General features: G+C 42.8%; 1 protein-coding gene across 22 annotated transcripts in view; it reads right to left on the bottom strand.

Annotated features, from left to right (window-relative positions):
* Nucleotides 1-12,584, bottom strand: part of MPDZ (multiple PDZ domain crumbs cell polarity complex component) — a 111,836-nt gene extending 99,252 nt beyond the window's left edge. For 12 of the 22 annotated variants that reach the window (XM_053372125.1, XM_053372126.1, XM_053372132.1 and 9 more), the window contains exons 1-3: nucleotides 12,501-12,584; nucleotides 4,102-4,185; nucleotides 2,521-2,687 (exon numbers count right to left, since the gene is read on the bottom strand). In XM_053372125.1, the coding sequence (XP_053228100.1) occupies nucleotides 2,521-2,687; nucleotides 4,102-4,117 (183 nt within the window). In that variant the 5' untranslated portion in view covers nucleotides 4,118-4,185; nucleotides 12,501-12,584. The remainder of the gene's footprint in view (nucleotides 1-2,520; nucleotides 2,688-4,101; nucleotides 4,186-12,500) is intronic. The other 10 variants (XM_053372136.1, XM_053372137.1, XM_053372141.1 and 7 more) reach the window with 1 other exon arrangement.
* Between the last annotated feature and the right edge of the window lie 2,192 nt (nucleotides 12,585-14,776).

Genomic DNA, 14,776 nt, shown 5'->3' with positions numbered 1-14,776 from the left:
GGAAGCACTGAACCAAGAGCAATCTGTAGCTGGGTAGAAAGACAGTGGCAAAAGGATTTGGTGTGATCCACGCTGGATGGTTTGGTGTTCAGGGTAATTAAGTAGTTCTGCAATTTACAGAATCCTGTGCAGGTCTACTCAGAAATCAGTCCTGCGTTCAATGGGACTTAGACCCATGTAAGTAAGCGTGCATAATACCACAGCCTTAGAGTAACGTCAGAACTGCCTGCAACAGAACCAGTTGGTCGGTTCTGCTCTTTTTCTTCACACATTTTTCCCCAGTGGAGCACAAGATGAGCTGCAGCACTTTTTTTTTTCCAGCTGGGGCTGTGCACAGGCTACAAATCAAAGGAAAGCAAGCATAGTTACATCTCAATGCAACTCCGGTTGAAGCCACGAAAGAAAGAAAGAAAGAAAGAAAGAAAGAAAGAAAGAAAGAAAGAAAGAACTAAGGAAGTAGAAACAGGACTTAAAAGGGGTGCACGTGAAGACAGGCTAGACCCCTTACACTGCAGTCAGTAATTTTCCACCCTGCAAAATCTATCTTCAAACTTGTATGAAAAAAATTTGAAGAATGTCACCCAGCCGAGGAAAGGGATTTTTCTCATTAGCACAGCTTTGAGCTTTTCCAGTGGAGGAGGGGAAGCAAGCACTGTTGGAGCGAAGGCTGGATTGCCAGCACTGAGTGGTGGTTGCGGTTGTTTTTATTTGAATATTTAAATATTCCAAATTATAAACAAAAGCCAAATGAAGACTTAAGAAGTTCGTTATATCACAAGAGCAGAATTTATTTTTATTTCTTTTAGTTTTGTCGTTGCTCCCTTATCTTCAAACACCGGGCTTTTGCTATGCCATCAGACTTAGAAAAACGGACAGAGTGGGAATGCTCAGAGGGAAAATATGCGCTTGCTTTTAGCGTGCTGACATGCAAATGAGTGCTGAAGGCTAAGTACCAGTTTCTCTCTCTGAAAGAGAGAATTGATTCAGTTTGGTTTAGTCCCTAGCTGTTGGGATTTTCTTCCTACTTATCTTGCTTACTTTGCATTTTAAAATCCTCAACATAAGCAACAAATCTTGTTTATTTTAATGAAAAGGCTTACAAGGCAACCTATCAACAGGCATCTGAGCGCCAGTTATAAAACATCCACGCTTAAGTGAAATGTTCTAAACAAATAACTAAAAACTCCTTAAGCTTTGGTTCTTCCAGCCCTTTAGCATGCAGACAAGGAAGCTCCATATCTCATCAAAGGAATTCTTTCCCAACTATGCCCAAAAATGCACATATGTTTTTTTTAAAAAAAATACATAGCACAGAAGAGTAAAGGCACTGTAATAATGATAACAGAATGTAATAAGCCATGTTATACGTGGATGAGCAAAGATGCTGTTGCTTCTAGCAAAAGAAAAAATAGAAGTACAGTAAAAGATTTTTATGTTTTCATTTCTTCAAAAGGTGGCCAATGGCTGAGATATATAGCAGTAATACTAATGTTATACTAAATTTGTCATAACCCAGTCAGATGAGCGGGGTACAAAGAATAATGTTGTTGTTGTTGTTGTTGTTGTTGTTGTTGCTGCTGCTGCTGCTGTTGTTGTTGTTGTTGTTGTTGTTGTTATACTCACTTCAATGCACCAGATTTAACTAAATAAAACAGATGTGTGACAATTGCCTCTAGATTTAAACTATTACCAGCACCTCACACATTTGTGTTCCACTCATTTGAGTGAAAACCAGGCATGTTAGACTACAAGTCTACACTCACCTAACTGAGGATCAGGCCCCTTGAACTCAATGGGATTTACTTCTGAGTGGGCATGTATAGTTCTGCACTGTTAGCGATTCATATTCCTTATGACAACTGCATTCCATTCTTATCACATTCCTGATAATGGCTGGAGTCAGGCCTTCATTACGAATGGTATGTTTCCACAGGCATGCGTCACATAACTCAAGGCAGGGCTTAACACCAGCATTCTTCTGTGTTGCACAAGTTAGCAAACGGTTGTAACGTTTTTAGCAATAATAATTTTATTGTTTTATCTTTTATGCAAACCACTTTGAGGTCTTTGCGGTATCCAAATTTTGTGATATATATATATATATATATATATATTCGTCTCACAATGTCAGCGCAAATGTAAAACTTCTCTTTTATTTCCAACAGCTAAAAATAAGGTCAAAGAATGAATCCCCACAACTCTCAAGCTATTCTGACAGAGGTTAAATGGCACCGTTCTTCACAAAACAGCTTGGGGAAAAGAGTGTGTGATACCAGTTATCCTAATTTCAGTAGTAACAGTATTCCTAAAGTTTACAGGTTTACCTATAATCAGTATTCAGTGAGAAAACTGCATACATTAACTTTAAGAAGGCCAAACTTGCTAAGTTACAAGGAAAATTTTGGACATTTTTACTGTTTGGTGTCTATTTTGCAAGCTGTTCAGAGTGTTATCAGATAAAAGGATTTGACAAAGTCATATTGGCATTTCCTCTTTCCCCTGGAGATGTTACCATCCTACCTGATCTCTTGATTGTGGAAGAGAAGCCTGAAGGTTGAGGATTTGATTGAACAAAGGACTTTGCAGCACTGATTTCAGTAAACTCAGTTTCTCTTCATTTGCTGTATCACCTCGTTCCCGTAACTTAGCTTGCAGGCGTTCCACTGCCTGGAGGGCCCGGTGAGTATCTGAAAGAATATTCCCTATTACTTGGTACCCTTAATATGCGTATATACTGTTAGGCATAGATGCTTACATGCTACTTTATCAGCTCTTAAAACAAGATGGAAATGTGGATGTCTCCACACACTTTTTTTAAACATCCGGTTTAGTGAAAATTGCATCCAACTACCCTGTCATAGCACAACGCCAGCAGAATATCCATTTAATTATACTTTTAAGTGACTGTATTTTAGCTTTCTACAGTTAACCCATGGCCCAAATGGATTCTGATTTCCTGAATGAATTTTTATCAGGGAGCTAACACAAAATGATGGATGCACCATTGTTTTGAAGCTCAGGAATGTATAGTCCTCCTTTCCAGACAATAGTAATCATATGGCCCAATCACTGATTGATGGATGCACCAATAACATTGTCCAATCATTCTCCTCTATCCATATATGTGAATGTCCTTCCAACCATACTACTTGAGACATGGCTTTGTTCCATCCGAAATGCCTTTGAAGGCCCCTGTTTATTTTGTCTTGCCCTTTGGCCTTCTGTTCCAGGTTGAGCCACAGCTGTCTTCCACATCCAGGGCCTGATCACCTTGCTTCATTGTTCTACTATCTGCTTCAGGTGTTGGCTTAACTAATGAGATCAACTTCAGCTCTTCCTTGGACACCAACACACATCTGCAAGAGGCTATAGCTGAATATGCTTTACATGCAGATGGCTCCAGGTTCAATCTCTAGCTAAAAATTAGCAGCTAACAGGCAGTGTTTGAAATAAGCCAAGGACCAGGTGCATTTTGCACCTGGCTATCGGTCACTTGCGACCCAATGAAGATGCCAGGGCGCCAGAATATAACCTGGCATTTACACCATCTAGAGGTGCATCTTCACTTCACTTTCCCCACCCCACTGCCATGCTTTAGGTTGTCAAAGTTCTTAACCTAGTTCAAGGTAATCATCTGAGCTAGCCAGATGTTTAACTGAGAATCAATCGCAGTCAGTATATCACTTGAAAAATGAGACACTGGAGCCGGCTTGCCCCAAAATGGCAACTAGACATTCCATTTTGGCGAATGTAACCTTGGTTTAAGGGCCATTTGTTTCTAACACTGCTAACGGGGCTGGTAAATAGCTCTGCCTAAGACCTTAGAGAGCTGCTCCTAGTCAAGAGTACTGTGCAAGATGGACCAATGACCTCACTTGGCATAATACATCTTCATATAGATCTATAAGCATTTCTTGCCAGCAGTCTTAGACATTTATCTCCACCAGGACTTCATCTCAGTGAACTGTTTACCAATGAACATCGCACGTATTTCTCCTGAATTTGGATAAACACGAGGAAACACAGTTCACCATAGCTCTTTAAAAAGAGAATGAAAAGGGTTTGTTAAGTATGTAAATGTGTTTTGGTATCATGTCTTACCTATTGTTTCAAACATGGCCTCCACTTGCTTAATTTATACTTCACCAACAGCAGTCAGCAGCTCAAGGTCTTCCTACAACAGAACTGTGGGAGGAAGAAAGATTTTAAACACTAAGCTGTAAAAACAGGAATTTAAAACTACTATGTCAGAACCATACCCCCGCCCCGACTGACTGATCTAGCAGAATCTCAATCAATCGCTTCTTATTTCTGTATTAGTTGTAGTCCAAAAAGTGAACAACAAGCTAATTAGATACCTCATCTCAAACGTTTGCGCAGTTGTCGTGTCACTGCAACGCCACAGTGATGTTGTGTTGTAAGAGATTGAGCTGGCACCCTGTCCTGAGCAATTTACTAGCGCAGGCGTACAACAATAGCTTCTTTTTATTTAAATGCTAGCAGACATTATGCTGCAGCATTCAAAATGCAGGTTCTAAAACCCACTATGCAAACTCTCATGAAGATACGGAGGAAAAGAGGGGCAGAGAAAGTGGGGTGCTGCAGAAATATGTAGTTGTAGAAAACAGAAGCAATATGGCTGCTTTTCTATGCTCCCCATAACCACTGGGCAACTTTTTTTTTTGCTCGCTTTTCACCAAAAGAAATAATTCAAGGGAAATTATACACAGCTGCAAAGACAAACAGAAAGTGCAACACACACATAATATAAAGAAAACACCATCACTAATGAAGGCAGGGCAAGTCCCTGGATTTTGCAACTCTGTTACCTACAACACACCATCCCATGCTATTTGACTGAACCTTCGGCATTTCGTTAAAAAGGCATGTATCCTGCAATTCCCCTCCAATAGCTGTGAGAATTCTTTTTGTACTTGAACACATAATTTCCAAACAGAAGTTTCACCACGCTTCATTAAACCGGTCCTCTTAATATTTCACAAATCCATTTTTGAATAAATACCTTGGGGGAACTATAAGGCTTACAGCATCAGATTAACAAACATGCGATGCCAAAGATAGAAGGTGCAGTAACAGGCTTTGCCTTGCAGCCCTTACTGCAGGCAATGGCATTTCTCAAGCCTTACTGGAATTAACACTGACAACCAGGCCCCACGTGTTCATTAGGTAGGCTGGACTTCGCAGGGAAGCAACCTCCCATTGGGATGGAAGAGAGGAAGCTTTTTGTGTGCGAGTGCCACGTTATCAATTTTACAGAGGCCAGTGAATGGCAAAAGGAACAGATTTGTAAGCTGATCACCCACACAAAGAGGAATGAACCATTCAGGCATTCACACTGAGATGCAAATTGCCTTACACATACAGTCAGACTTCTTTACCTGAGCCCCCATTATCAAATGAGAGGATGAAATTAGATATTAAGTGAGGCGTCCTACTTATACATCCCTAGGATTCTTCTAGATAGAGCTACACAATATTAGGGAAGTGTGTGTATATTAAGCATCACACCATGATATATCACACCATGATATATATTAAGTGATCACACCATGTAAACACAAAACTTGGTATCTGGTCATCCAGCAAGTTTTTGCTGCCTTTTGTTGTTTTGTTTTAGAGGAAGCCTCTAGCCCTTCAGCTACAGAGATAAGTGATGGTGAGCTAAATAGCCGAAGACAGACAAATGACTGTGCACATCTTCTAAAGTTCAAAGGTAGAACTGTTCTAGAAGGCACACAGGTGCTCCAGAACAGAACGAGCAAAACTGCACAGGGAGGGGGAAATGGGCCAAAATCACCTCTTCCTTCCATTCAGGGGAACGTTCTGTGAACAGACCTCCGCTCACACATTTCTGGACCCAACCCACTGTAAATAAATTAAATCCACTGTGAGCAACACTTCGCCGTGAGTTCAAATGAATTCATACTATATATGAAAGCAAATCAACGTGCCTTTCCTTCCGGGAGATGCCCAAAAAGCAACACAAACATTTTGTCTGCCTTGCCAATCACTCTTTTGTAGTGTTAAATGCTTTCATGCAAATATATTTGGGTTGGCAGCATCAAGCCCCATTCAAGTGTTTGATCAACATGATTAACCATTTCATGAAGGAAGGGAGTGGAGCTGGGCCTGTGGCCACTAGCCCCACCCCGATGCATATGCACAGCAGCGGAGCGTATGCCCGCACTGCCAGGGGTGGGCACATGGGGCAGGCTGTGGCCAAGAAGAGCATGTGCCAGCTTTGCCGCTCACTCTCCCCCTAGTCTCTGCTACCAGGTCAGGCCAGGCACGCCTCACCATGGCTGAGGTGCAATGCTCTCTGCCTTGAATGGGAACCCTATGTGATCAGCAGGCTTCCTGCCCAATGTGGAGATGGAGGCTGCCCATGCAATACTGAATCCTGATCTCCATAAGCAGAACAGAACCCCAAAGCTTGGATGTTGTTGCATCACCAACAGAGACGCAAGGTAAGTTTGGGATCAGAGAGAGCACCCTTACTTTTCTCCCTTTTGCTAAAATCAATACATATTCTCGAGGACAGTACTGTTAATCCAGATGTTTCTCTAAACTAGGGTTTATGTCCAAGAAATCCTGGACATGTCCTCTTTTTTGGGGGGGGCAACAGGTTCATCCTAGGTGATGTTTTACATTTCAAAGGAAATATTCAGGGTTTGTTGGTTTGTTTATGGGGTTTTTGGTGCAGGCACAGAGTAGCTCAGACTTGGTCTCAGGCGCCGCAGCCCTGTGTGCCTATTTCCCCAGCTCAGGCTGGCAGTGGCTCGGGCTGTCCTCTTTTTTTGCTCTTCAAGATATGACAACCCTACTGTAAAAACAACTGAAATCTCAGAAGTTTTTCACAGCCTCCTTTTTTCATTCTCACTCCCACGCAGCTCAAATCACATTTTAGAAACCTTTCTGTGCATGAGTATTTGCATCAGGATGTGGAGACACATTAAGATGTGCATGCTATTTAAAGCATACTTTAGTTATGCTCCACCCACGCTCAGATGAGCATTCCCATCTGTGGCTTTAGCTGATGATACTCAAAAGGAAACTTGTTTAGACATATAGGTCCCCTTGCTGCGTCAGGTTAAATTAATAAAATGATGACTATTTTACATCCAAAGTTAAGGCACATGCAAGAATATGATCTATTCTCAAACTGTGATGCATAATAACCATGAAATATGGTTGCTACTTTACCTGTTCAATACTGTAACTGATTGTTCCTCGCATAACCATGGGGCACTATTTTTTTGTGATGACATGTTCTTTAAACACACACAAGATTCTGCTCATAACTAGCATTTTTGAGCCCACTATCTTGTTTCTCAACAAGCAATGCAACTTGGTCACTGGTCTTATCAAAGCTCGGAGAGGTTAAAGCAATGCAGAGTAAATGCAGTGATAAGCCAAAGTTTATCACAGTTAATGGATAAATGAATTGCCTGAATCAAGTCACTATATTGGAAACCCAACTGCCTAAAAAGTGGGGGGGGGGAGTATGAATTGTTTTACAGAGTGGTTGTGATGCTAAAACAAGATATGAACTGTAAAAGGTTTTAAAAACTGTTAATGGTAATTAATAAAAGCCTCACAAAAGTACAAATAAAAGATAAAAGACATGATCACTATTATTTTATTTCTTATTTTATCAATACTTGTAGAACATTCTAATTGTTATAGGAAATATTTTTTTATTGTAAACAATTTATTGTAAACTCAAATTATACAGCCAATTTATTCCTACTTTTATATGCATTTTGAAAAAGTACACCAGGAATGTGACAAGTGCAGTATTTATATAAGTAATATATTTATCAATGCATTTAACTGATCTGCATCTGGGGAAATCTGCTTAAACATATATCCACAAATACACAATTAAACTATGACACAAAAGAGTTCATACAATTACTATAAATCTATCAAAACCAGTAAAATGTTATTTAAGATGTGAAATTTCTGAAGGGCAAAAATTGACCATTTCCCCAATCAAATATAAAAGGCATAGGAAAAGGGTAAAAGCCTTGTAAAATTATTCAGTAGGCAAAGCTAAGCAAAACAAAACAAGTGTCTACATAGATTCCCTTGATTAGTAAGAGAAAAATCCATTGGGATTTATTCATTAAATAACCACTGATATTTAATATTCTGATACCTTTTTCTGGTATCTGTGACATCAACCACATGAACTGGCTTGTGTGCACTGGATTTTTCACCCATATGCTCTGTTTAAAAATGATGCCCACAAGTATCTATCCCATAATATCAAAACTGTTTTAGGAGGGCATGACACACTCACTTCAAATCTGAAGAAGATTCAATAACACATATCATCCAATCAGTGGCATAGCGTGGGTTGTCAGCACCCGGGGCAAGGCAAGTGAGAGAGAGTGAGTGAGCCAGGTAGGGGCAGAGAGCTGCGAGTGCGAGCGAGCGCCCCCCAGATGTTGCGGTCGGGCCCCCCTGCACCCCCCACGCTACGCCACTGCATCCAATACAACCTACTGATAATTCAGCGCATTTGAAAATATCTGGCAAAAATTCCATGAAGCAAAACATGTCCATCATGGTATCATCAAACAGCAAAGGCAGGAGTGAGCAGTCTTGCTCCCGAGTCCTTGTGCAGTTTAGGGATACACACCAATATACTCCTGCACACCATCTAGAAACATAGTTGCATTACAAAACCAACTTTTCTGCTTTGCTTTTTTATTGCTCTGTTGTTTTTGTTTATTTATCTGGCTTAATATAAAACAAAATCTGCCACCAAAGTAAAATTTGTAAGTAAAGTACCCTGTTGCTTCTAACTACCTGGCAAATAAAGCTGATCACTTAACAGCACTAACATACACTCATATTTGCGGAAATTCATTGCAGTTATTAATAATTGATTGTGCTAGCTTTGTTTCCTACCAGTTAATTTGGGGTTCTGTAATAAATGTAAGACTGTCTTTACTACTGTTCAAAAAAACAATTTCTTTAAATATTGATCATGATTTAACCAGTCAACATCTCCATTCACCTCTGACGGTAGAAAAGAAAGCTGCATATATAAATTTCAGATAAATAAATAAATTCAAAATAAGTGAAGATATTTTTCTTATACAAACTAATAACCACACAGCGCACTGTTGCTAGAAGCTCTAGGATCAGAAAGCAATAATGAAACATCAAAAGAATTCACATTAAAAATATTTAAGAAGCTGATTTACATAATCCAATTGATTTCATGAATACCATGTTAGAATTCTCATGAATACTCTTGTTAGAAACCCATAAGTGTTTGAATTTGAATTTTATTACTGCAAGCTGGGCCTGGTCAAACCTAAATCTAAAGATTAAAGTATAATCTGGGCATTAGAAGATACTAACCTACTAAACATTCAGACTAAATTGTCATAGAAAAGGTTCAGTGCTCTCATGCCTATGGATGTCAAAAAAAAACATAGGGAAGAGACAAGAGATAAAAGCTATCTATACCAGCATTCAGAGCGGCACTTTTCTACTTTCCTAAAGCTGATATTGACCTTGGCTGTCCTAATGCAGATTTCTATTTTAACCCAAGACAAGAAGAATGTATTTCAATTCTTTATGGGAAAGCATGTCAACAGAAGGTTCAGGGCACGCATTCATCAAATTCATTGGCATTCAAATATAAATGTAAATGTCTAATTCTCTGTTAATTATAAAGAGCGCAGGTAACAACAGCGATCTAACAAAACATAAGTTTTTGCTTTGACACAGAATGGTTTCTTCAGTTCATGATTTCATCAAACACACCAAGGGAAAAGTCCTAAACATTTCGCTAAAACTAGGCCTCCTTAATTTCAGTCTTCCTTTCTTCCCAACAAAACCCAACTCAAACCTACACTTTCTGGCATCATAGCTAAAATGAAAGCACAGCCATATTCTAAGTTTGCTGGAAATTTATAGCAAACCATTTTGATAAAGTGGCTTTCAAAGCAGTTTGCATGTCAATTATGCTAAAACCCAGAACTTTCCCTCACCATCTACTACCATGGTAAAAAGCACCTGACTTAGAAGGGGAGCCAATTCACGCAATCATTTTGCCACACGAAACTGCCCCTTTGGCTTGCAAAGACACTGTAGAGCTCAAGCGTTAACCATGCCTAATTCTGTTTAGGATTGGGGGTTTGGTATTATGGAAAAATAACATCCTCCTGATCTTTGCTCATGCAGAAAGCTAACATGCTACTACGAATTTTTGCTCAATACAATACTGAAGGCAGGTCCATCTGCACGCATGTGCCTGTTTAACTTCCAAGTGCATGGAGCTTGTCCCTGTACAGAACATACCACTATTTGTCCTTAATCTGGACTTCTTACAACTCAGTTCTCAGAATTGTTTGCTGGCCCAACAAGTCATTGCAAATAGGTTGCAACGCCCACCATCTGTGCAATGTGACAAAACATGTCACTGTAGCAAAGCAAAATAAACAGCCAGATACAAAATGACTTCAAGTCAACTACAACAGCCTAACTTGCTTATCAAAAAGGCTGCCTACCACCTTTCCTCCTTAGGTTTAGAGTGTAGTTTTGTCATCGGCAAAGAAAAGAAAACTTACTAGACCACACTAAGATTCATTAATATGCTGACATTCATTTCAGTGAGTGCACTGAACTGCTTACTGGAGAGGAGACCGCCATAAATAATCAAGCACAGTTCTCCAAAATGTCATGTGAGCCTTTCTTTAAAATGGGTGCTATATTATCAAGAAAATACAATACATCTTTGCTGACAGGGTCATGCTACACAGAACCCAAGCCTCTTGTCCTCCTATCTGTAAAAACGCTGGAGACAAATTCTCGGTACCGCCATGCAGTATTTATACTGTACTATAGTTATTCACTAGTCCATAAAAGCCTTTGGAAAAACTAAATTAAGAAACACCACAAACAAAAAAGCATCTACCATTTGAAGTTTGATTCTAATTGTATTGCACAAAACACCTACAGATCTGCATGATTACTTGAAGAAAGAATTCACTCCTTATTTGCACTCTTGTGAATTATTCTAGATCCACACTTTAAAGATAGCCACATGATCTCCAGAGAGTAGCACAGAGATAGTTGGAAAGAAAGAAAGAAAGAAAGAAAGAAAGAAAGAAAGAAAGAAAGAAAGAAAGAGCTAATGATTAAGATAGATAGTGCATTACTTTAACTTAACAGTCACAATGTGAAAGAGAGTTAAGTGAACTGAAGTGCACTTCAGCTCTGAACTGGGTCTTTGGTGCTTACTGCATTAATTTCAAAAACACTGAAATGGTGTTTTCCATACACTACTTCTACTGACCCCCTCTTGCTTTGAGCAAGCGTTGCTGCATCATGTGTCCAGCAGAATGGGAACATGCCACACAAATATTAAGGGCAGTGGGGACTATGTTCACACACCGACTTTGATCAGGACCATTTTACACATTAGTTGTACTTTAACACAGGGGATTATATCAACTCCCGTGCAATTAATATGTTGAGCAGCGACTGACGTTTGGGCCTTTTCAGCATGAGATGTAAAAGCAGGTGGGTGTGCAGGATTACACCTATACCCGGTTGCTTACTTCGCTCCTGCATATACACAAAGCCAATACTCTTCTGCTCCAGGCTAATCCAGTGTGGAGTAATGATCTAGTCCTTAACAGTGTGCTCCCAGCAGACTAAAACCCTACCCATTCAAGCACACCAAAAGTGTGAGGATTGTGCATTTCTCTACTTTTTTTTTCAACAAGGAGGGTGGGAATAAGCCTTGTTAAGCAACGCTTAGCCAAGGGAAATGATCCTGAGTGTGTGTAGCCGCAACCACAACTAACCCTCATTGTTCCGCTCCCAACAAGGGCAAAGGCGGAGTTGTCGGCTCGCTTTAGTTTAAGGTTACCAGATTATTTTTCAATGAATCCGGGGACACTTTTCAGCTTCAATGGATTCTGTATGGGGGACGGATTTGTAAATCCGGGGACTGTCCCCGGGAAAGGGGAAGTCTTACATTAGTTCTCTCCGGTTGCTTTCACAGAATATGACATATGAAAGCGACAAGTCTGGCTCTTTCCGACTCAGGATGATGCTCCTTGGCATCCTCGCTCCCTGCCCGCTCCACTGCGCATGGAAACACATCTCTCTTTCCCCCCCTCCCCGCATCTTCTCCTCTTAGCAATGCAAGTTCCTTTCCATTTGAACTCCCTGGGTTCGCCTAAGGGGAGAAGAGAGGGTGCTCGCTGCTCCCCGGTGCCCCCCCCCACTCCCACCCCCCAAAAAAGCAAAGGCGTCGCATTGATCCCGAGTGTTTCTGGACGGTAAAGGGAGCTGGGAGAGCGACGGGAAGGGAAGGAAGGCGAGCAGGGAGCGTGACCGCAGGAAACTCCTCGCCAGAGGAAAGGGAGGGGGGAGACGGAGCCCAGCAGGCCAGGCCGGGGAAGGCGCGTTTTGGTGGGCCTCCCCATGACTCCTCCTCCTCCTACCCGCGGCAGAGGCTGAAGCAGAACCGGCCCGCCGCATCCCTCCTGCTCGTCCAGCCGCCGAGTGAAGACCCGGACCGAGACCCGCCCCCTCCCCTCCCCCCTCCGGCAGGTCCCGCTGCTGGAACCGGGCCAGCGCCAGCAGCTCCTGCCCAAGAAGCAACAGGCGGCCTTCGCTCCGCCAGCCGGTCTCCCCCCGCCCCCCGCAGGCCAGGCCTCCGCGGGCGCAGCGGCGCGCACGACCCCGCTTCTCTCCACCCCCCCCCCTGGAAAAACGAGGCTGGCCGAGAGAGGCTGGCGCCCCCCACCCCCGCCAGCAGCGCAGCCGACCGAACGGGGATGCTCCGTTGGGGGGGGAGGGGAAAGGGAGGTTCCCAAAAGACAGGAAAGAGCGAGATCCAAGGAGGGGGTTTTACGCAGCGCCTCACAGTTGTTGCAGCAGCAGCAGCGCCGCGATCGAGTGCGGGTCCCGCGAGGAGCTTGCGCCGTCCCTCCGGCCTGACGAGCCCGGCTGGGCCGAGGGTGACCCTCGCCCTCCCGAAGTTCAGCTGAGGTTCAGTCTTTTGTCCGTCTCCGGTGAGAGGCGGGTGCCGAGAGAGACCCGCTTTCTCTCTGCCGGGCGAGGCCCCCTCGGCGGCTCCTTTTGCGCCCTCGGAGAAACGCGCGCCGGTTCCCAGGACCCTGAATCCTGCGGCGGCAGTTGCCCTATTTTCCCCGAGGCTGCTCTGGGAGGAACGAAGCGCGCGGGCGGCGGGAGGGAGGGAGAAAGCGAGGGTCGGATTCGGCCCAGCTCTCCTCTCCAACACGTGTTAAGAAGTTTCTTCATTCTCTCTTCCCCCCCCCCCCCCGCGCCCCATTTCGCCATTAGGTGGGTAGCTACCGGGACCACTTTTCGGTCACGGTGCCTGAACTTTGAAACCCCCTCCCCAATCTTCTAGGGGCCAGGTTACCTTCTCCCCACCCCCAATGAGGGGGACAGACCCCTTCCCAAAAAAAGTTAATGGGCAAAGCCATTCAGATGCTCTGTGTGCGCGCCCTGTCATGGGATCTGTTATGCCAGCTGGGGCTTACCTGCGCCCCCTCCCCCCAAAATAATATTTTATTCAAGTTGGCACCCCTGCCCCCAGTTTGCCTGGCTGACCAGAGTGTTTTCTTTGAAGCACCAGGTATATTTTTTTTAACGGGATATTAATTGTCCTGCTAATTATGCAGCTGGCTACTTGCTCTGCTGCTGCTTTCAACTTCCAGGAATCTTATCACGTTTTGGTCTTATGAGAGCCTCATGGCAAGATTTGATCAACAGGCAGTGGTAGAAATCTGTTTTAGTGGATGAATGAATACATAGCATTAACTATGCCTGAAGAAGAAGAAGAGGAGGAGGAGGAGGAGGAGGAGGAGGAGGAGGAGGAGGAGGAGGAGGAGGAGGAGATTGGATTTGATATCCTGCTTTATCACTACCCTAAGGAGTCTCAAAGCAGCTAACAATCTTCTTTCCCTTATCACTACCCTAAGGAGTCTCAAAGCAGCTAACAATCTTCTTTCCCTTCCTCCCCCACAACTAACACTCTGCGAGGTGAGTGAGGCTGAGAGACTTCAGAGAAGTGTGACTAGCCCAAGGTCACCCAGCAGCTGCATGTGGAGGGGCAGGGAAGCAAACCTGGTTCACCAGATTACGAGTCAACCGTTCTTAACCACTACACCACACTGGCTCTACATAGAACAGTCTATGTAGGTCAAAAGGCTGCTTCCAGTATTTTTAGGATGTTAGGCCACCATGATGCTGCCTCTTCCTCAAAATATTTTCATTCAGTACATTTAGGGCTGATGTTATGCATATTTGTGTAGGGGTACTGTAAACCCACAATTTATTTTAATTTATTTATTGCATTTATAGAGCACCTTTATCTTAGAAGGATCTCAAGGTGGTGCAGTGATTCTCCCCCTCCGCATTTCTTCCTCACAGCTACAGCTGGGCGAAACCTGGTTTTCAACATCACAATATATTACCAGCTAAGCATCGTGATATAGCATCGTGCTATAGTGATATATCACAGTGTCTGAAATAAGGATGGAACTATGTAGAAGCATGGGCTGGCTTCACAGTTTCCCTCACATTGTGATTTTTTGCATAGCGCGCAAACACACACACACAAAAGCATATGATTTGTGATCCACTGCTAAAATTGTGAAACTGATGTCACGACATGGATTTCAAACTGGTTTTGGACAATATATCTCCAGTGCCACTCAAAACAACCCTTTGAGGTAGGATAGACTAA

Source organism: Podarcis raffonei, chromosome 17 (assembly GCF_027172205.1).
Source record: "Podarcis raffonei isolate rPodRaf1 chromosome 17, rPodRaf1.pri, whole genome shotgun sequence".
Classification (NCBI taxonomy): Eukaryota; Metazoa; Chordata; class Lepidosauria; order Squamata; family Lacertidae; genus Podarcis; species Podarcis raffonei.
This window is presented reverse-complemented; position numbering and strand designations above follow the sequence as displayed.